This window comes from Lottia gigantea (genome assembly GCF_000327385.1).
Source record: "Lottia gigantea unplaced genomic scaffold LOTGIsca_4, whole genome shotgun sequence".
NCBI classification, from domain to species: domain Eukaryota; kingdom Metazoa; phylum Mollusca; class Gastropoda; family Lottiidae; genus Lottia; species Lottia gigantea.
The window spans coordinates 3,365,624-3,389,482 of NW_008709379.1; the positions used below are offsets into that span (position 1 = coordinate 3,365,624).

The 23,859-nt window shown below is 33.9% G+C and overlaps 2 protein-coding genes across 2 annotated transcripts; both read left to right on the forward strand.

Annotated features, from left to right (window-relative positions):
• Positions 1-7,696: 7,696 nt before the first annotated feature.
• Positions 7,697-11,957, forward strand: LOTGIDRAFT_153757 (hypothetical protein; the record flags this gene model as incomplete). The annotated part of the gene is made up of 3 exons (XM_009059769.1): positions 7,697-8,393; positions 8,624-9,415; positions 11,851-11,957. The coding sequence occupies 3 exons, from the start codon at positions 7,697-7,699 to the stop codon at positions 11,955-11,957; spliced, it is 1,596 nt and encodes a 531-aa protein (XP_009058017.1).
• Positions 11,958-16,100: 4,143 nt separating this feature from the next.
• LOTGIDRAFT_182597 (hypothetical protein) lies at positions 16,101-20,073 on the forward strand. The gene is made up of 7 exons (XM_009059770.1): positions 16,101-16,182; positions 16,423-16,471; positions 16,910-17,014; positions 17,404-17,525; positions 18,016-18,128; positions 18,603-18,686; positions 19,251-20,073. Exons 1-7 carry the CDS (start codon positions 16,119-16,121, stop codon positions 19,482-19,484), a joined length of 771 nt encoding a protein of 256 aa, XP_009058018.1. The 5' UTR covers positions 16,101-16,118; the 3' UTR covers positions 19,485-20,073.
• The last annotated feature ends 3,786 nt before the right edge of the window (positions 20,074-23,859 follow it).

Consider the following 23,859-nt stretch of genomic DNA (forward strand, 5'->3'; position numbering starts at 1 on the left):
CAATATCTGGACTTACCAAGTGGTTATCTTCAGTTAATGGGGACCTCTATGTTAACACGACAGCTTTAACGATTATAGGTCTACTGCGTATTATTAACCACAGTCATAGTTTTAATGTCACTGAACTGTCAGTGGGGCCGCGATGGTCCAGCGAACTAGAAATGACTATAAATCATGGATCACGGGGTTCTTTCCAGAAATAGATTCTACCCTCGAATTTTTACAGGATCCTGCCAGCTATGCTGATCGGAGAGAACAATAGCATCTAATGTGATATAGGGCGCGCACGTAAATGATCCCGTGGTCGTTTATTTGAAGTTATACGTTAATGCAGCTTTATAAAGTAATCTCACATTGCAGCACGAAGAGCTGCGTCAGTCGGTGATGTAAAGTCTGGTAACCGTCGTTTAGACAGCCGTATAATTATTGTATATGTGGTCTGTTACTATACAGAATTACTTTTTTTTATTTTACAAGGCTATACTATTCCTTTAACTATACCTTTTTAAATTCATTCGCGAAAAATTGGCTCCAGCTGCTTTAAACTACGAAAAATCTTGAGATTTTTATAAATCTTATAATTTGACAGCACTTATCTTAGCCACTTTCGTTCTCAAACTGCAATTCTAGTGAAAACTTCAGACACTTGTCATTACTTAGAGATAACAACACATGAAATAGACTATACTGTTTTCTGTAGTTGGACGCCATTTATTCCATTTCGAAAGATGATAACACGTTTCAAGTGCCGTAAAAGCTGAAAATATTTTTAAAATGTCATACATTCATAATATATATAAACTATCTTCTGATAATTGAATTGAATTTGCAATACGGCGTATCAAACGTGATGAACGTTGAATTGGCATGTTGCAGAGAAACGCCAGTGAATGTATGGTGTTCAACCTCTTCGATATCCAAGTAATGAATTGGGAATTAAGATGTAAAACTCCGATTTCTGCAATATACAGATATTGAAGCGTGTATATAGAAATATTGCGAGTGAAATTATTTGAATGGTTTATTATGTATGGCATATATACGAGTAAGTAAGTGTATCAAATATGTCTGAGCATTGTTTCTGAAATTCTTTTGATATTGTATCAAGTTAATGTCATTGTGTGAGAGACAAGAATACGAGTGCAAGATATAAATTTCTTTTCAATTGACTTTGAAATGTTTGATAACAATGTATGCAAATACATGACCCGTAATAACATTTTCACCAACAGATACCAATGCATTAAGTAGGCCCTACGTGCACAACATTGTGAAATAAATGCACTTCATGTCCTTTTCAACAAAATGTCGAACAAAACTATAGAAAGTAACTTGTATGTAGGTTTTAATATAAAATTGTAAAGAGCTGCTTACAAGATATTGATATTATTGCGCAAGGGAAAGATCCTTAAACGAATTTTAATTGTATTGAACAATATAAGTTGAAAAGTTCTCACCTACATTGCATACTAATAGTCCTCTACGTGACTCCCTTCACGTCAAGATGACATTTACCCAACCTAAATTATCTTGCGTTATTTCAATACATATACTGGTTACTATCATATAAATCCTGTCCGATATATTTCTGGATTTTCTAAAAATTAATGTGATTAAGATAGACACGTGGCTTGCCAAATCTCAAGGAGGGAGAGAGAACATTTTTTCAAAGAGGTTTTTTAAAGTACTATTTGACTCGTCTCGAGGACATTGGAAGTAAATATTTCATAAACAGGCATAATTTATTACGATTATTTCCATGTTTATCCATAATTATCTGCGTTTTAAGATTTTTAAGGACTCGCTTCATTTGATACTCTGCTATTTTGGACAGCAGTTACGTTTTTAAATGGATTTTGTTGTAACTACTTTTGCTGTTATTCTGTCTGTTGTTTTAATAATATACGTATGACTTTTGTAGCTCAAAGGATTGTTTTTAGTTAAATGATAATACATGATGCTGTGGCACGTACTGAAAACCATGTTACTTTTGCAAAGGTGCGATATACTGAAGACAATTTGGCCGCCTTTTCGTGTAGCCGTCGATTCGAGCTGTCAAGTTAGCCGCCTTTTGACAGCCGCCGATTCAAAATAGTGATATTAACTCGCCCAAACAATCAAATATTTCTTAACCAACCACTGCCATGGATACAAGATATAAAATGAAAGTAGATCTAAAAATAGTACATTACTTTTCGACTATTCTGAAAATCTACACTTATAGACATATTGCGGCTTAAATTACGACCCATCGTACACAATTCTCAATATTGAGATATATTTCAAAAGGAAATCGAAAACTGTATATATTTCAGAATGAGACAGATACCCTTTAATATGAATGTGCCAGGTTATAACCTAGATTTTATGAAAGCCCATTCAATGCCCTTTTGAAATATATAAGTCTCAATATTGAGAATTTTGTACGATGGGCCGTAATTTTAACCCGAAAATGTCTATAAGTAAATATTTTTTAAAAGGTCAAAGACTGTATATATTTCAGAGTGAGGTGGCCACCCTTTAATATTAATGTGCCAGGTTTTAACTTAGATTTTATGAAAGCTCATTCAATGCCCTTTTGAAACATATAAGTCTCAATATTGAGAATTTTGTACAATGGGCCGTAATTTTAGCCCGAAGATGTTTAAAAATGAAGATTTAAAAAAGTCAAAACCTGTAAATATTTCAGAGTGAGACAACTACCCTTTAATATGAATGTGCCAGGTTATAACCTAGATTTTATGAAAGCTCATTCAATACCCTTTTGAAATATATAAGTCTCAATATTGAGAATTTTGTACGATGGGCCGTGATTTTAACCCGAAAGTGTCTATAAGTAAAAATTTTTTAAAGAGTGTATATATTTCAGCGTGGGGTGATTACCCTTTAATATGAATGTGCCAGGTTTTAACCTAGATTTTATGTAAGCTCATTTAATACTCTTTTGAAATATATAAAACTCAATGTTGAAAATTTTGTACGATGGGTCGTAATTTGTGCCCGAATTTTAGATTTATTTATTTAGATTATTTGCCTTATGTACTATTTTTAGATCTACTTTCATTTTATATTATGTATCCATGGCAGTGATTGGTTAAGGAATATTTCTTCGTTTGGGAGAGTCGGTATCACTATTTTGAATCGGCGGCTACTTAAGGGCGGCTAACTCGACAGCTCGACCGAGTAACTCACGCCACACCATCCAGGGCCGAGTTTCACCGCCATGTCATTCGACCCGACCAGATCTAACGAAGAATCAACAACCAAACCAACAACACCGAATCATCCAATTTGATCCAATCCAACTACCAACTACTACGACTACCAACAACTACCTAGTTTGCGATATCAGCATCCGCTGGAAGCGAACGTTAACTTGTCATCTACCAACCAACCAACCGACAGCTCGAATCGACGGCTACGCGAAAAGGCGACCAAATTGTCTTCAGGGTACGATATTATCCATAACTAGCTATTGATAATATCGAACCGTTGCTAACGGAACCTGACTTAAAACTAGGTTTTCTTTTTGTTGCCAATTGTTTCTTACTTATTGGAAACATACCAATTTACCATATTATTAAAAAAAGCCTGTACACTATTTGTTCCTTTATTTAAGTGTGCACACGCTAAACTGATAAAATTCATTGCTAAGAGCCTAAAAAGCATGTTTGATGTTAAATTGTTAGACTGCGTGTACGTACAGGGTGAATATATCATATTGGTCCGGTTTGTTGACTAAGTGTTGGAAAAGAACAAGTTACCTGTATGTATCCAGCTTGTAACTGTCAAGAGTCCTTATTTAAACACATACATGTTAAAATGCAGGGCACAAAAAAAGGATCTTCACAATGTCAAGCTATTACGAACTTCGTAGGCTTCTTATGCCTTGACTTCAACAGCAACTACTCTTGTATCACGGAATGCAGTGATTTGATTTGATTGTACGCCAGTGAATACAGCCAATCAGAGCCCTCGACAGAAAGGCTGTAAACATTATGATTTTGTGTTCACTGTTAAAAGACTTTCTATCGAGGCCACTGATTGGATGTATTCTTATGCGAACAATCCAATCAAATCGCTTCTTTATAAACTTCCATGATACAAGAAAGGTTCCTATTGTTGTCAAGGTATAACTGTACGAAGTTCGTTATAGCTTGACATTGTGAAGATGAGAGCAATTGTACCCTTAACCTGTTTGGATTATTAAATTTCCATCACATTTTTTTCATCACCTAGACACAACCTTTGGATACGTTATCTGTTTTTCGTACAAATACCACTCGAATTTCCTTCTGAGTGAATAATCTCTTTCCATTATCATTCCATTCATATATTTCTTACTAACAGTAGGAGGTGGTAAGATAAAGACGTCTGTATTCACCGAATGTCTTATATATAAAATCTATATAGTAAGACTGAATAACGAGTATTTTAAGCGTATCTTTTTGAAGAATCATTGCCATCAGAGCGGAAACAGGAGCTATCGTAATTGCTTTATACTATATTACATGCAAAGGTCATATATATTCGTGTTTTATGTTGTCTAATAACTGCATCTCGAGAAATATAGCCTCATCATCTTTCTAGAGGGGGTGGCCCATTCAATTAGACGCTTGCTCGCTAATCTGCATCTTCACAATGTCAAGGTAGACACACTTCGTAATAGCTTGACATTGTGAAGATTGGGCGTCCAGGAATCAAACTTGATAGGTGCCCTGAAAGAGGCGAAGATGGTACCTAGGGCCTGGTGTTTCAAATCTAGCATGTATGTTCAAATCTACGAAGAATTAAGCTTGACAGTTTTCTATTTATAAATGAATTAGCATTAATCTGACATATGCCTTTGTTTTGGTATTTGTTCAAGTGAACTCTGTGACTTTTGCCTGGTAGTTTAGCAATCTAATGTATGTCCCAATAAAAATATTATTATTATTAGTTCTACGGGAATATGCTTGATAGTTTCCTGTGGTCAGAAGAAAAAACCTCAGCCTTTGGGCTATAAATGTGGACTTTTATATAACTACATATCCTTCCACCATTGTACGAATGAGGGTAGAAAAAACTAAGTTAGCCAGATGAATCGAGTTTACTGTCCAGATTAGCATTCACTAATTTCTTAATGGAGTATAAGAACACCCTGGGCTGAACATTATAATATGGAGAATTAACTCTCTCCTTCTTCTAATCATTGAACTATCGATAAAACAATAGGCTATTGTAAAAGAAAATCAAGATCAATGGTTTTGCTTGGGAACCGGCGTCTTAAATGATACGATTTTCACTTTTGAGACAAAAACATCATTCCATTATGTTGTTTTAATAGCTAAAGTTATGGTTTTTAATATGAAGTATTGGTAATCCCTGGTCTTACCAGCGAAACTTATACTACTGTCGATACAAGAGAAGTTGCTTGACAACACAGAAAAAGAAATGCCGCCAATTTCGATTATTGTCACAAAGGTGTCATTAGAAATCGAAAAAATGTTCATGACCAGTATAGTACATAGGATAAAGTCACGACACACGACAGCGCTAATCTTAACTAAGAGCCATAGCTACCTAAACACAGGATATCATTCTCCAACGCGTCCGAGTTCTCACATGAACTAATCAAGTTTCATAAAAAAGAAAACTTAAAATATCCCTCAGAAATGGATTTTGGTACAATCCATTTTAGGGGATTGTAAAGAGGTTTAAATAATATGGCGGGGAACTGATAGCTTCGATTTGTACCATTTTCAGTCATACCGGCCTATATGCATGGAAAGGAATGTTACAACATTTAGAGTTTCATTTTAAATTTCATTTTAATTGCATAATTGGTTTAACATTTGACATTGTCGTTATTTGTGATGACAAGAATATAAGTTGTAGCTACATATTATTAGTGGTAGGTAGATGAAAAGTTAACGTTCGCTTCCAGCGGATGCTGATATCGCAAACTAGGTAGTTGTTTGTAGTCGTGGTAGTTGGTAGTTGGATTGGTTCAAATTTGATGATTCTGTGTTGTTGGTTTGGTTGTTGATAAACATATTATTAGTGGCATTCCATGAATCATTTTTATACATGAACCAAATGATATTCAGTGTCAGGCACTATAACTCATTAACAGTTACTTATGTCTAATGCGGCGAATATGTATACGATTCTCCAGTGGCTCGGCTGCCATAGGGACTGGTTAAGCGATGTCCACGGGCCCCACCCTTGAGGGGACCCACCCTGGTGCCTTTGATCTTCTTCGACAGATCACTAACATATTAAAGTGACTTAGAGAGGGGTTTCAGAATACAAGAAAACATATGTTAAAGGGGTATTTCGCTTGTTTGTCAAACGTTTTCATTATCAAAAACGTTGTAAATTATACCTGAAAATATTTCTAAAATATGCTATTTATATATGTATCTTCTTGATCAAACTAAATTTGATTTAAAATGGTTAATTAAAAAGGTTGAGTACTAATTGTTAATTAAGCAGTTTGACCTAGTTTTGGTGTTTGGCTTTGAGAATAACTCTATATTATTAGTTACTTAAGTTACTAAGTTTTTAAAAACCTTAAGCATACGTAGGGGGCATATTTCTCTACAATATTAGGCGTTTATTTTATTTATATCCGTACTCCAATGTTGTACCAGCTTCCAAAAAGCATAACGAACTTAAGAACTTAATGTTTTTAGATATTTTTGACATTTAAAAATTAACGACTTAATCTTTTTAATCATTTTATATAGTGACAGAGTTGTCTTCGTCCCTCCCCCTCCCTCCCCCTGAAAAATTGTGTGGCCCCTGTTCGCCCCCTCCCTAATGTTTCCTAGAATTGCCACTTCCAATGTTACATAAAGTGAGATAAAGTCAATTAAATCATTGCAAAGGAGACCATATCCTAACCGTAGGTATATCAATAAAATTGGGGAAGCAGACGACGGGGGTATTGTCATTAATTTTACCAAAATTCCACCATTCATCCAATTATTACCATTTTTGAACTTGAGGTCTCAGCACTTTATACATGCATACTAAGTTTCATCAGGAAAGGATAAAAATTGCAGCCTTTATCTTGCATACAATCCAAATTTAACGTGTTTAAATTTAACTAAGTCAAGGGCGATTACTCTGAAACCTTTTATCTGATTATTACCAATTTTGAACTTGACCGAGATCTCAAAAATATATACATGCATACTAAGTTTCATCAAGATCAGATAAAAATTGCAGCCTCTATCGTGCATACAAGCCAAATTTAACGCGTTTTAACTAAGCCAAGGGAAATTACTCTAAAGCGGTTCATCCGATTATTACCAATTTCGAACTTGCCCGAGATCTCATCAATATATACATGCCAACCAAGTTTCATCAAGATCAGATAAAAACTGTAGCCTCTATCGTGCATACAACAAAATATAATGTGGACGGACGGATGGACGATTTTCTCCACTCCTACGGACACTCGCTCGCTACATGTTTATCACCCCATCCCTGTTAAGAATTTAGAGACGACATTTTCAGTAATATTTGGAAATATTTTAGTTCTAATGCAGTCAAAAAACGTCTTCAAAGAAAACAATCGACGCGACGTTTTTTCTTTGTCTTGGAAGCATTATGACGTCATAATCAGTAGCCCAACTGTTTCAACCAGATAAGCTGCGTTTTTCAAGTTTTCTTGAAGATTTTTTGAATATTTTGGAATATTTTTGCGATGCCGATTCACACCGTAAAAGTTCCTGTTATTTTTGAGGTGGAGTTCAACCCCGCATTGAAAGATCTTGTCCCTTGTCTAGTTGGTTCGCTGAAAGAATTGGGAAGATGGAACAGACTCAATGGTCTTGTAGCTAGGAAAATCGACGAAGATTCAACGAAATGGACCGTAGAATTAGAGATTCCTCAGATGTCGTTCTTCTTTTTTAACTGGGCGATGACGAAAAATGGGCATTTTTATGAAGAGGAGCCTACAGGATGCAGAAAAGCCAATATCGGCGTTTTTGGAGGTGTCTTTAAATCCGAATACGGAGAAAAGTGGACCGAGTTCTCTTCATTTTGTGGATGCCAAATTTCAATGAGTACTCATTATGTTCTCAATGATGATGAACAAATCGTTGTGATGGGATCGGGAAAGCTGCTTGGAAACTGGAAGACCTGGGTTCCTGCTGCCTCGGACGATCCTCTAGGGTTTGTGTGGACAGCCAATTTTGAACTCGAGCAAGGAACAACAGAAGAGTTCAAGTGGGTCATTTTGGACAGACAAACTCGAGAGATACGACGATGGCAAGAAGGAGTAAATAGAATCATCAAGATTGAAACTGGACTAAATAATAAAAGTGTGTTTGTCCCTTGGGGTGGAAGATTTGTGAAGGAGGGGCTTATTATTCCGGATGTTACTGTCGGGGATTGGAGTGGTAAGTTCGATTCATTTTTTTTCGTCACGGGATGATGGCTCACTGCCCCCACATTTTTCTTTTTGAAGAGGATGGGAACAGAGTTCAAGCTTTCCAGTGTCTTTTTTGTTTCAATTTTTCTGTTTTAAGCAGTTACAATAGTATTTTGGATACCAACAGCATATAAGTCTATAACTTTTGGTCCTTATTTCGGATTTACATTGTGTCTTATTTTTTTTTTTCTATTTCAGACTACAATCCTCAAAGTAGATCCTTAACAATCGACTGTATGACTGGATTCGACAAAGATGAAGTAGAGATGAACAACTTTAACATGGAAGATCTCAAACTTGCTTTAGAAATGGTGCCTAAAATACCATCTGTAGGTTGCGGACAATGTGTAGCTCAAAAGTTCTTGAAGGTCATCAGCAACGAAGAACGAAACTTTTGCTTCACTATTGGAGCGTTCGGTTCCAAAGAAGTCACACAATTTAATTTGAAACATCCAAAGAAAGTTCTCAAGATATTCAGATATACAGAAGAACAAAGCCTTTCTTACTTCACTGTGGATTTGTCAGTTGAAGTCTCCAATCTTAAAAACTTCATTAATGCTGATGTAATACATCTACAGCTAGCTAGTTTAGACGTCATCGGTCCATTTCCAGTGACCACACCCTATATTGAAGAGCAGAAGCAACTGGAGTTACTATCATTTCAAAACGTGCTCAAACCAAGACCAGAGCTAAAAACATCTTCATCTTCTTACAAGTTTTATTTCAACAACGATAGAACCATAGTCAGCAGAGTTCCCATTCTTGACGGTGACACAGATCTTCTGGAAGCACTTATCGCGATTACAGTTTCCCATGGAAGCTTTAACTCTGCTGACAGAGTTGCCTTTCTTGATGATGGCTTGGCTGTAGAGGACAGAGTTACTGTTTTTAGTGGATGCCAAGGTCAGGATTCTGTCAGAATGGAAAGGGATCAAATGATGGAAATTACCTTTTCTGATGATATGGTTACAGAGATTCAAAACACTCAAGGTAAGAATATTCCATATTTATGTCAGAATAGAACACTAAAACCCTATTTCCTTACAAATTGATGATATAATTATGTCGAATTGGACCATAAATGAAACTTTGAGGAGTCCACTTTGTGGTAACTTATGTTCTCTCACGTTGTAGTAATTTATGTTCTCTCACGTTGTAGTAACTTATGTTCTCTCACGTTGTAGTAACTATTGTTCTCTCACGTTGTAGTAACTTATGTTCTCTCACGTTGTAGTAACTATTGTTCTCTCACGTTGTAGTAATTTATGTTCTCTCACGTTGTAGTAACTATTGTTCTCTCACGTTGTAGTAACTATTGTTCTCTCACGTTGTAGTAACTTATGTTCTCTCACGTTGTAGTAACTATTGTTCTCTCACGTTGTAGTAACTATTGTTCTCTCACGTTGTAATAACTTATGTTCTCTTACGTTGTAGTAACTATTGTTCTCTCACGTTGTAGTAACTATTGTTCTCTCACGTTGTAGTAACTATTGTTCTCTCACGTTGTAGTAACTTATGTTCTCTCACGTTGTAGTAACTATTGTTCTCTCACGTTGTAGTAACTATTGTTCTCTCACGTTGTAGTAACTTATGTTCCCTCACTTTGTAGTAACTATTGTTCTCTCACGTTGTAGTAACTATTGTTCTCTCACGTTGTAGTAACTATTGCTCTCTCACGTTGTAGTAACTTATGTTCCCTCACTTTGTAGTAACTATTGTTCTCTCACGTTGTAGTAACTTATGTTCTCTCACTTTGTAGTAACTTATGTTCTCTCGACTTTTTAGTAACAATGATCTCTCACTTTGTAGTAACTTATGTTCTCTCCCGTTGTAGTAACTATTGTTCTCTCACGTTGTAGTAACTATTGTTCTCTCACGTTGTAGTAACTTATATTCTCTCACGTTGTAGTAACTTATGTTCTCTCACCTTTTTAGTAACAATGATCTCTCACTTTGTAGTAACTTATGTTCTCTCACTCTGTAGTAACTATTGTTCTCTCATTTTTTAGTAATAATGATCTCTCACTTTGTAGTAACTTATGTTCTCTCCCGTTGTAGTAACTATTGTTCTCTCACGTTGTAGTAACTATTGTTCTCTCACGTTGTAGTAACTTATATTCTCTCACGTTGTAGTAACTTATGTTCTCTCACCTTTTTAGTAACAATGATCTCTCACTTTGTAGTAACTTATGTTCTCTCACTCTGTAGTAACTATTGTTCTCTCATTTTTTAGTAATAATGATCTCTCACTTTGTAGTAACTTATGTTCTCTCACGTTGTAGTAACTTATGTTCTCTCACTTTATACTATCAATGACCTCTCACTTTAAAGTAACTTATGTTCCCTCACTTTGTAGTACCTTATGTTCTCTCACTATGTAGTAACTAATGTTCTCTCAGTGATCTCTCACTTTGTAGTAACTTATGTTCTCTCACATTGTAGTAACTATTGTTCTTTCACGTTGTAGTAACTATTGTTCTCTCACGTTGTAGTAACTTATGTTCCCTCACTTTGTAGTAACTTATGTTCCCTCACTTTGTAGTAACGTATGTTCTCTCACGTTGTAGTAACTATCGTTCTCTCACGTTGTAGTAACTATTGTTCGCTCACGTTGTAGCAACTTATGTTCCCTCACTTTGTAGTAACTATTGTTCTCTCACGTTGTAGTAACTATTGTTCTCTCACGTTGTAGTAACTTATGTTCTCTCACGTTGTAGTAACTTATGTTCTCTCACCTTTTTAGTAACAATGATCTCTCACTTTGTAGTAACTTATGTTCTCTCCCGTTGTAGTAACTATTGTTATCTCACGTTGTAGTAACTATTGTTCTCTCACGTTGTAGTAACTTATATTCTCTCACGTTGTAGTAACTTATGTTCTCTCACTTTTTTAGTAACAATGATCTCTCACTTTGTAGTAACTTATGTTCTCTCCCGTTGTAGTAACTATTGTTCTCTCATTTTTTAGTAATAATGATCTCTCACTTTTTAGTAACTTATGTTCTCTCACGTTGTAGTAACTTATGTTCTCTCACTTTATAGTATCAATGACCTCTCACTTTAAAGTAACTTATGTTCCCTCACTTTGTAGTACCTTATGTTCTCTCACTATGTAGTAACTAATGTTCTCTCACTCTGTAGTAACTTATGCTCCCTCACTTTGTAGTAACTTATGTTCTCTCACTCTGTAGTAACTTATGTTCCCTCACTTTGTAGTAACTAAATGTTCTCTCACTTTGTAGTAACTTATGTTCTCTCACTTTGTAGTAACTTATGTTCTCTCACTCTTTAGTAACTATTGTTCTCTTATATTTACCTATTGACCGTTTACTTTGAGTTGGTGAATTATTAGAACTTAGAGGTATTAGTTGTATTAGTTAAATATATTTCATTCAATTTAAAATGAATATTTTTTTTTTATTTTAGTAGTTGAAACCAATACTAAACAAGATTGGGCTGGACCACGACAAGCCTTATACAGTGTATTTAATGTATTGAGCAAATATTGTAGTCGCCTTGTTTCTCAAATATAAACGAAAACTATGATTTTGTTTCCTATTTCATTACACAGGCCAGTAATGTATTGAGCAAATATTGTAGTCGCCTTGTTTCTCAAATATAAACGAAAACTATGATTTTGTTTCCTATTTCATTACACAGGCCAGTGCTTTTTGAGAATACATTCTGATCTCACTCTAGACCTATATATTTTCTTTTTCGAGGATCACTATGTAATATCTGTGATACATGATATATATTCGTTTTATATTAATATGAATACTTTCTTAGAAAAAATATTTTTTGTACTCTATTTGTACTATTTTGCTCTGTAATTATTGTATTGAGCACTATTTTAACACTATGTTTTATTTTCCTTTATTTATCTTTTTTTTTTTTGCATATTACATTATTTTTTTTATTTTCTTAGAAGAGTTTTTCCTTTTGTTGTTGGTGTCAAAATAGTGTTCATAGCACAATACATTACTTACAGAGTTAAATATTTTATAGAAATATTAAAACAAAATATATTTTATTAGAAATATTAAAACAAAATATATTTATAGAAATATTAAAACAAAATATATTTATTTTTATCAAAGTTTTTGACATTTATTTATACATAAAATTATACTTTGAATAAACTTATTTTTAGTTTACATTTATCTGTTTCCGTCTTTGCCATTGCTTTATCCCCAGAGTTCCTTTACAGCCAGGAGTTTATCGTTCAAAAAACAAGATGAGGTTCCAATTCCAAACTGTGGAAGTGGGACCGGTGGAGTTTATTATATTTTTCATGTATCGGGACATTGAAAGCAGCAATTTGCAACATGCTAATTTTCGATCAGACATTTGTGGTTCCTGCAATTCCACTAAAACTAAGTGTTTGATAACGTCACTAATCGGTGAATATACTTTATTACATTAAGCCCTTCGGGATTAGTAATGTCATCAAACATTTAGTTTTAGTGGAATAACAGGAACCTCAGACAACTGGCTATCAAGCTGCATTGGTCAAACTAGTTTAATTCAAAACAGATGTACATTTTAACTGATATCGTATGTTCTTAATGTGGGCTAATGAAATCTGACAACACAGAAAACGTCAAAGAAATACCGTCAATTTCGATTATTGTCACAATGGTGTCAAAAGAAATCGAAAAAATGTTCATGACCAGGATAAAGAATAAAGTCACGGTGGCGTTATGAGTGGATTTTCCCTTAATCAAGGGCCATAGCTACCTAAAGACAGGAAGATAGCATATTATTCTCCAACCCGTTCGAGATCTCACATGGACTAATATCAAGTTTCTTAAAAAGGAAACGGATGTTGGTACAATCTAAGAAAAGTCGTGGGAAATAACTCAATTTACCTGATCGTTAAAATAACAAAACACAAACCTCTAAATTGATTTGTACCATTTTCAGTCCGAAGTCTGTGGTCTTTATTCCACTAAAACCAAACGTTTTATCGTAAGTATTGCTAAAGTTGTTAATATCTAACGGCTTTTGCAATAGTAAGTTCAAGAAAATCTCAGATTTAGTTTAACAGCAAGAACGAAGGTGTTCACTAACCTTAAAGCTCCACAGCAGATATTTTCTTAAACTAAAATGGACAGCGTAGGGATCGAGAATACTAGCCTACACTAGTTTCGCAAGATAATCTTCTAAATATTTGCTTAACTAGGCGAAATCGCAAATTCGGATATCTTTGTCATATGTTCACCTTCAATTAAACAAATAACACCACATTCTTTTGGTGTTCAATGACATCGACGAGAACTACATGACATTTTCATTGACATAGAAAATAATATTCAGAAACATGAGTTTGCATGTGGTCAAATCAGTGTCGGCGCCAGGCTCTCGAAACTGACTGACTTAGTGATTGAATTTATAGCCTATGTGGTGTGTTGTTAAAAGAAATAATTAGTTGCAAACAATAATATCGATGCAAACTATATCATAAAGAGTAAAATAAATTTCATCTTTAAAACATCCATATTATTCAGCTCAGGTAATTTTAGCATAAATTAATCCAGTGTGGTTCAAGGGGGATAATTCTATGTTATAGGTATTGTGGTATATAGTAAGCATTGTATTGGGTATTAAAATGATTTAGTTGTTAAGATTTTCCATCTGATAGAGCTTATTTTCAGCAATTGAGCATCTTACAGCTAGAAATTAAAAAATATATTTTCTGTGTTTTCCACTTCGAGTTCGAGTGGTACTTCTCCATTTTCGTGTTTAGTACAACCTCAACTGTACTTCCGGTTACATGTCACAAAAAAGAGAGCAGTGTTAGATTTGCCGAAAGATTAGTAAATAAACATTAAAATTGCAAAAGAATTAGGTTTTTTAAAAGCTAGGTTGTTCATGTAGCTGTGAGGTTTTGCATTACTTCTTCAGGTAAGTCGCAATGCTGCTGTTGTTACGACCTCTGTATGTTTTGTGTAACCAGGATTCACAAACTCAGTAGGAATGTGGCCATTATTTATGTCATTATGATATTCTACAAAGATACTGCCACATTAAGTTCGTTTCTAATAGTTGTAAAATAGTATAAAACCTTTCAAACTATCCACAATAGTTTTCCTGGATCATATCCCCTTGGGGATATTCCCTTGAGTCTATCCAACTCTCCATCCACAGTGATCTCTTTAAGCTCTTCGCCAGTTAGTTAGGATAAATCCTGTTTCACGTTGGTCAACAACAACTCAAGGTTAATGATAAGACTTTATGTAGAAAACCATGACAAGACTTTAAGGTGTTAACAGGACAATCTGAAGACAGAATGGCTATTCTTACTTGCTTTGTGCTTTATTGGACGTGATTTAATGAAGGCGGACTTGATTAGTGAAATACACCTTATGGCGCTTGATGTCATTTCACAAATAAGATCTATTCAAAAAGAAATTGTTTTGATTAGATCTACAATGTAGATTCTACATGTCTTTTGTCTTAAAATGTTACAAATGCATGTATTAGATGTTTTGGGTAGTTTTCTTTCTCTAGGTCGCTGCACTTGGCAAAAATCAATGTGTACCACATAGTGTTGAAACGGTTAGTGAATTTTGCAAACTGGGTAATCGTCGGCAATAACCGTTTGTTACCCGGTTAATCCCGGTTAATTACTAAACATTTTAAAAGGAGTCAAAAACCGCATTTGCGGCGGTATCTCACCGTTAACTAAACTAGAGTAAGTGAAAATGAATACCCAGGAAGATTGTGGCTAGTTCCCGCGAATTGTCGGTACAAATCGACAGATACCAAACATTCCATTGAAGCTGTAAGATTACGAGCAGGCCTGACAGAGTTCAGACGAACTGGCGCCATTGTCACTCATTGCTACAGTCTCTAGGTAGGTAGGTAGGTAGGTAGATGACAAGTTAACGATCGCTTCCAGCAGATGCTGATATCGCAAACTAGTCTCTAACAGATCAAAGGTTTTTATACCAGTTGTGGGGTCAGTGTTATGATTGTATCTCATTGAAGTCGCCGAAAATCAGTGTACTGGTTCCACTACTGTTATGAAACTATTGTCTCAATGAATCTGTAACTCATGAATGTTAATAAGCTTGAAACTAATTGACAGGCAAGAAGAAACAATCAGCCAATTAGAGAAGAGTTAATAAAAAGTAATAGTGTTTTGATAATTGATACCCTATCTTGATTTATCTCAATTATTCAATCAATAAAGATGTTTATTTACTAAAGAAAACAGCTTAAAGACTCATACAGTGATGAAATTTCTGTCCAAATTGCTCTCTTTTTACTTCTTATAAAATTGACGGTTAACCGATTATCTCAAATCAGACCCAGTTACCCGTGAAATACTGATCAGTTAACTGATTAACCGATTCAACACTAGTACCACAACATCTTTGTGATTATCAAATGAAATTACAAATATGAATGTCAATGGAGTTATTGTTATTTTCACCCACTTTTTTTATTAGATGTTTGTGTCATCAGTAGCCTAATGATTGAATAGTAAAGATGGAAGAATGGGGTTGATTGATACTATGAGAATAGCTAATAATTTTATTACCAATCACTTAATTCACAATGATTCACTTCTGAACCATCACACACGTTCTGGGGTGACAGCAGAAATGAATAACACCAGTCTGGAGGATATTGCTCAAAATGAAGTTGAGAATGGTACAGAATTACATTGTTCTACTGGTGACCTTATGGGAGCACTGGGTTTATTTGTTCAAGGTCTTCTAGCGTTTTTAGCTTTTACCTCATTGATTGGTGAGTAGCCTAGTTGTTTGTAGTACCATAATTTGTTTGAATTTCATTTACATGTTTTTTAACATAGTGTTGCTTAACTTTATGCAGAATTATGTTTTCCCTGACGAGAAAGTTCTTACTCTCCCTACAGACAGCTGTCTTTTCAATTAATTTTAGAAAAATTAAAGGTGATAGTCTAATTCCTGTACAAAGATTAAAAGTCACATAAAGTCATATAAATTACTTATGATATATTTTCAGTAAAAAGATACTGTGAACCAAAACATTCAAGGAGACCCTGGAAGATATGGTGAGACCTTTTTTATATGCTCACGTTGTATATTGTCATTGCTGATGTCCGTCTTGTTTTCCTTGTTGTTTCACCTTACTCAAGACTCCAGGATATGGACCAGTTTGTGTCAGACATGCTTTCATTTTTATAACAAAACCCACTTTGAATAGTCTTTCCATATATAATTTGTTGAATATTTACTAGATCTTTGATATTTATTTGGCCTTTTTTTTTCTGCCATTCAAATTGTGAGCCCAGACATAATCTTCTAGTTCAAATAAGAATCAAGTGTCCAAATTTATATACATGTAATACACAAATAACTTGAAATTAGTACTATATTATTATTCATGTCTAGGCGTTAAATCACCAATATCATTAGCTCTACTTGTGCTTTAGTTATATATCATGTCAGTGGTTTCTTTTGTTTAAGGAAACATTTTGTATGTATTGCAGGTTTTATGATACATCGAAACAAGCGCTGGGTGCTGCTGTTATACATTTTGCTAATGTTTTTTTAGCTGACAAATTTCAGGGAGATCACAATGATCCTTGTACATGGTATGTATTTAGGAAGATTTTCTTTCTCTCATTTTTTTTTCTTACATTAAAGATGGCACTGAGCTTACTATCAAAGGAACTGGCTGTGGAATCCAAATATTTCCTACTTTGAAGGCAATTAACGACCCACACATGGCAGATGCAAATCAGAATCATTACAGTCTGAGATTGTTGGTCTAATAGACACCTAAATAGCCTCTTGGCACACTTCTATTAATTCCGAACTTGTCTCAAAGTGCCATACACAAGAACAAGTACTTCAGTAGGGACAGAGGCCGAAATGGATCAGTTTCCTGAAGATTGCACAGCATAAAACATTCAGTAACACCATGTTTCAGGTTTTGTTTTGATATTTCTAGATGATTATTTTGTGATGATATATTATACAGGTATTTTATAAGTTTTCTGTTAGATTCTACAGTTGGGTTATTAGTTATCTATATTGGGTTAAAAGTCACACAGATTATAGCCAGAAGAAAGCAATGGAAATCATTATATTTTGGAGTTTATGGTAGGTCTTATGTTGTAATTTCTCAGACCTTTTTTTGTCATACTGAGTCTAGTATTTAGCTAACTTGCACTCTTCTAGAACATATTGAATGTTAATTTCAGTAAGATCATCCCATCATCTTTCAGAATTCTTTCCATATTCAATAATCATTGTACAGTTATTATCTATCAGACAAACAGTTGCATATAGAAACATTAAGTGAGTGATATACTTTCATCTATAAACTTGTAACTGAGTTCTTGTTTTGATACAGGTATGGGTCAACTTACTCACCTATGATTGATATACCTTGTGATGTGAACATGTTTCTGTTTTGGATTTCTAGTTTTTTTTTGTGGATGGGATTGTTGATACATGGTTTATTTATTCAATATGCTATTGTAACCTCAGAATTTCGCCTTTTCTCATTTAATAAAAGTTATAGGAGCATTTATTGTGTTATTTCATTTCATGTGAGTGTATTTATATGTGATATTTTGATTTATTTTAGGGGATCCTCCCAACTGTACATCATGGATTGGGCAGTGTTTATTATATATTATTGTAGTATTAATAGAGAAAGTTTTAATGGCATTATTAGTTCAGTTTAGATTCTGGACAGATGTAAGTAAAGTATCTACAACTCATTCATACAGTAAATTAGAATGAATACACCCAAACATTGATAATATGATGCACACTAAAATTTGTACTATTCGGGATGTTTCAATTTTTTATGGGTTTTGTGTTTCCCCCATGAAATGTGAAAATATTTGTAATACTTCAGTACATATGAATGGTATTTATTGATTAAAGGGGAATAATTTAAGATAATGATAGGTTGTATAATTAATTCGAAACCGATAAAAATGAATGATATCACAGTAATTGTACAATAGTACAGAACAGACAATTTTACCCATGAAGCAATGTTGTTAACACAATGGAAGTAACGGCAATGACAGTCTAAACTTCCATGCTACACTTTTGTTGGATTGCAAGAGACCCGGACAACAATAAAGTTAGCTAGCAAATATACATGGCAGGACTGAAATCGTACACATACAAAAAATATTTATACTTTTTATATTTTTAAAGGTAAGAAAGTTTATCATGTCACCTATAAAAGAACCTCAATTTGAATTGGTTATAGTCATGTTTTTAGTACCATTAGTTATCAACGTAAGTATAGTGTAGTTAATTAGATTATTGACTTAATACAATACATCTATTATTTATATTGAATAAGGTTTAGATTATGTAGTCATGTTATTTTGAGCAAAAATATCAATGAACTAATGATCATCTTCACAATGTCAATGCTGTTACATCAAATACCTTGACTGCAATAGCCACCTTTTCTATTGCAAAATGCATTGATTTGATTGGATTGTTTGCAAGTGAATACTGCCAATTAGAGCCCTAATAAGTTAGACTGGAAATGATACAGCTGTGTGAATCATGGGTTATTATAGGCTGTATATGCTACCATACAATCAAATCACTACATTAAACATCTTACTTGAAAACAGAAGATAACATATAACAAGTCTTGATATGGTTAGTTGTTTATATGTTTATTCTAAAAGACAACAGATGTGTATCTATTCAAATCACATTTCATAAGTCAAGAATTACTAGAAAACAAAATCTAGCAAGCTCAAATGGGCTAGTCATAATAGTCCAATAGTTATCTTAGAACATTCAAAATAGATTTAAATTTGAATATATTTTAATATTTCACAGGCTTTCATTTTCTGGGTGGTGGATAATTTTCTGAAACGAAGTATTCAAAGTGCAAAAACTATTTATGTGAACAGTGAAGAAAGTTCAGTGAAATTTTTCAAGTCTTCTGAACGTGTAAAATGTTATAATAGAATAGAAAAGACGGAAGAGTCTGATGTGTTTATGTCTGCTGATGAGGATGTAGATCTGAGACAGAGAACTGGAGATATGGAAGAAAGATTAATACAGCCTTAATATGTTATTGATACTATGGGATAGAATCTTATTATTCACTTTATCAGATTAAAGATATAGGTCTACATAACATAACTTGATAAAAAAAACACCTCAGACTTGTTTGTACATGCAGATTATATGAAATATCTAGTTGAGTAAGATATTTACGCACATCTAAAGATAATTCAAAGCCTAAAGTTTTATATTCCTTAAAGTGAATAATTAGTTGACTCATTCTTTGTTATCTACTGTTACTAAATCTACATGTACTAATCACGTTTACCAGCAATATTCATAATCTTGTCACACATCATGGTTTTGAAATTTGAACAATAATTAATGCTGAAAAAAAAGGTCTTCGTTCTACAGTTGTTTGATATATTGATTTGATGAGCTTTAAGAATATTTTTATTGTAAGTTTTTGATTAGGTTATCTTGTTATTTTGGTAAGGGTATGTAGTAATCATGACAATTGAATTTTAATTTCTAAATCTTGGCCAAGTTTTGTCATTTGAAATCTGACTGAAATGCTGATGTAGATGTTTCCTTTCATATTTTTCACAGTCTTACTGCAATAGCCAATCAAAATCTGTCAAAGTTTTTCTTTGTTTTGTGTTCAGTTAGAATTTTTACTTGTTGGTCATAATTTAGTATACAATTAACCTATTAAAAGCAGCGTTAAAATGGGACTTCAAAGAAAGATAGTTATTAAACTATGTGATACAGCTTATGAATACTGGTGTCCATCCGAGGCTAGGGCCAATTCCCATCGAGGCTGGCAGCCTGGGGGATACTAGGAGCCAATGGATTTCAGATGAATGAGTTTGATATACATTTCAAAATTTACTTTCATAGGCCTGAGGGGGGCCCACCCCCTAAATACACCACTAGATATACCACTATTTCTTGCAATTACCTTGCGCAAATAACATGATGATCAGCTTGTTTTGGAAGACATAGAATGTAAACTAAATAGATAAGATATCTTTTAAAATATATATTTTATTATTGAAATTTGCCTGTTATCCCTAGAAACAAAGAAACTTTGTATGGTGGGTACTGCATGAATGATATGTCATTGTATTTGTTTTGTATTGTGCCCATGTATTTATTTTTTTTTGTGCCAAACATTTTCTTATTTTTATTTTAAAGGTTTTTGATGGAATGTATGTCATTGAAAAGATTTAGGAATATTGAAAAGCTTTATATTCTTAGTGCGCACCCTTTATACCATTTATGTTGTTTCTCTCTTTTTTGTGTCAAAACAGTTGACTTAGTTTAATGAAATCCCTAACTGTGATATGTACATTGAATCTGGTAATTCTTTATTATTGGCCATTTTTTTTTTTTAATCTTTAATTCATACCTTCATCTATGTCATTTGAAATTGATTTATTTTTCTTTGAATTTTACACCACTCTGTGTATATCTGCCACCGTAAATGTATGCAAATTCATTAAACCTACCGATGAAAATGTTCCATGACAATAACTCTGAATTTGAAGGCTTAAATATGTGAACATATCTTCCTGTTAATGTTGTAAGATCTGCAAATAACCTGAGAAATATCACCAGCTGTACTGCAATAACTTTGTCACAGGGCCAAACATGAAATTTGATATACATATATATTAAGATTTAAATTTCTAATATATGCCATCACCTGTCTGGTTTTTATTTCATTGATACTCACATGTGTTCAATTTCATACATTCATTTATCTCTCTATTGTAACTTTATACTGCTAATGGAAAATAAGATCATTGTCACAGACACTGATCATTTAAATTCAAACATACTTCATCAGTTCATGCTAGTTATTTTCACATCCATTAACTGATGGTATCTTTTGAGTTTAAATGTCATCGGGATCTATGTTCTCATAGTCTTGTAAGCAGAGGCTTCAGAGACCAAATAGACTAAGATTGTGCTGGTTGAAGCAGATCAGTTAGTATAAATTGAGAAAGTGACTCACTTTAGAATAATGTGACTAATAATTATGCACAGATTTCATTCATAAGTGTATGTCAATTACGTGGAGTGACAGACAATTAAGGTTTACAAACTTCAAATCATGAAAAAATTTATTGAAAGGAAACTGACATTAATGTCTGTTGAAGTACACTGACTACTTCACAGGCCACAGAAAATGCTCTGATAATAAAACAATACCGAGCACTGCCCCCTTCAATAACAAAATATATTGCTTACCCATTGTTGTAATTTTAATTTGCCAATATATCAGTGTACCCCAATCAGTATTATATATACTTGTAATATATGTGTATTGAAATAACCTTATAACAAGAACAATATTCTATTTTCTGAACTAGAAATAGTTTTAAATCATGAAGCAATGACTGCAAGACAAATTCTATTTGTTTGTTTGATTGGAACCTTGCCTTATTTTGTTTATGTCTACCAAAGATAAAATTGCCCTTGAATTATTAAAATATGAGACCATAACCTTATATTTACATTATGTATGCATGCATCCTTTAATTGTAAATAAAAATATATTTTAGTACATCAGACCATTCTTTAACAGAAATGAAAAGTGGAAAAGTGCAAAGTGCTTCATCTTTTCAGTATCACTTTGGTAAATCTTAGTGAAGCAAATTAGCAAATGATAAATCCCTTATCTTATGCTTTGGAATATTTGGTATATTACCAAATTACAAATTTACAAATGTGCAGCTTCATCAGTTAATAATGTTTGCAAAATATCCTTAGTATTCTCTACAATATTTAGTTTACAGAATGACAGACGATTACAGAGGACTTTGGTTGTTGCCTTTTCTTCAGATCTTCGTCAGTTTCTTAAAATGTATCAGTGAAAGCAGAAGTTGTCTTCAAAAACGGTTGCCCAGATCGGCCTTGCAACAAGCAGAGAGCAACTGAATTATTAAAGCTGAAGCAACTGGTGGAATCTGATCAATCGCTGGATATAATAGATACCAATGCAGCGGCGACTGTGAAATGGCTGTTGGTGGCAACATGTTCCAATTTTGTACCTGGGCGGTCCGAATCAGCCACTGTCAGCCACAATCGGCCAACTACGAATGTGTCTAAACATCAGCCTCTATTCCAGCCTCTGATAGCTGTTTTGAAAGCTGTCGACGGTGTACTCAAAATATCTATCAGAGGCTGTAATGCTGGCAGATGTTTCGGATTGTACTACGAGTAGTCTCGATATGAGAGACTCGCTCATGTCGACTGTGACAGACTTGCTGAGATGACTGGCTAGTCGACTCAAGTCCACCTTTTCTAACTTGGAATTATCCAACGATAGTCCGTATATACCGTTCTCTGGTACTCTCAATACAGAAGTGAAAACTGAAAATTAGTGAGAAATATTTTAATATCATAAATAGTAGTTATCTGTACAGAATGATATATTTTACGAACTATGGGACTATGGTGGTAAAAACAGTCGTTGTTTAGGCAGAGATCGGTACAGGTTCTGCAGCACAGTGTTTGATAACCTTGACCTGAAAACACAAAATTGTTCTTTAATTTACATGGACAATGACTGCAATAAATACTAGTTGGTTTAAAAGGTTAATGAGCTCTTCATGCAAAACAAAATGGTAACGTTGGCAATACATTGAATTTGAGGTTTGCAATAATCATAATAACTGTGATAGCTAAACATAAGAATTATTTTCAATCTGAAGAAATTCAGATGCAGATGTTTTGTTCAGATTTTCCTGTATGTATGAGTCAAAGTGGAGTCACCTCATCAAATACAGCAAACACATTTTGATCAGTACGATTTTTTGAAGGAATCTCCAGAAAACTACTTACGCTACCAATATAACCATAGAAATCTTGAGCATTAGAATCAGTCAATGGGTTTCCTCCTAATGTTAGTCCACATTTACTGTTATAAATGTTACCTAGAATAATAAAAAAAAATCCACGTTTTTAAAATTTAATGGTGAAATCTGTATCAAGGATACCATTCATTTATAATTTAAATATTATCGTTGTTAAATGAAAATACCAAACTGGCATTCTTCTTGTACAGCTATAAACTGTATGTACGTCACTGCACATCAATTCTTGGCCATATACGGGTGCAATGGCTTATTCAAATACATCAAGCTCTGAATCAACCAAATTTCGATGGTTTTGTGAATTATTGTAGTTGTATTAATGAACAAAAATACGTACCAGTACCACTGAGGATTGGACATGGAGAATCGTTAATAGTCCAGCTTGTTTCACCATTAGATACACTGATTGAAATATCAAACCAACCGTCAGCATTCTATAATCATAATCAAACATTTTGATAAATTGAAAGTAGTGAGTTGGGACGTGTTCATGAAAGAGAATAGATCGCATGTTAAAATGTCGATTGCTATTGGAAATTTTAAATTTCGAAGCA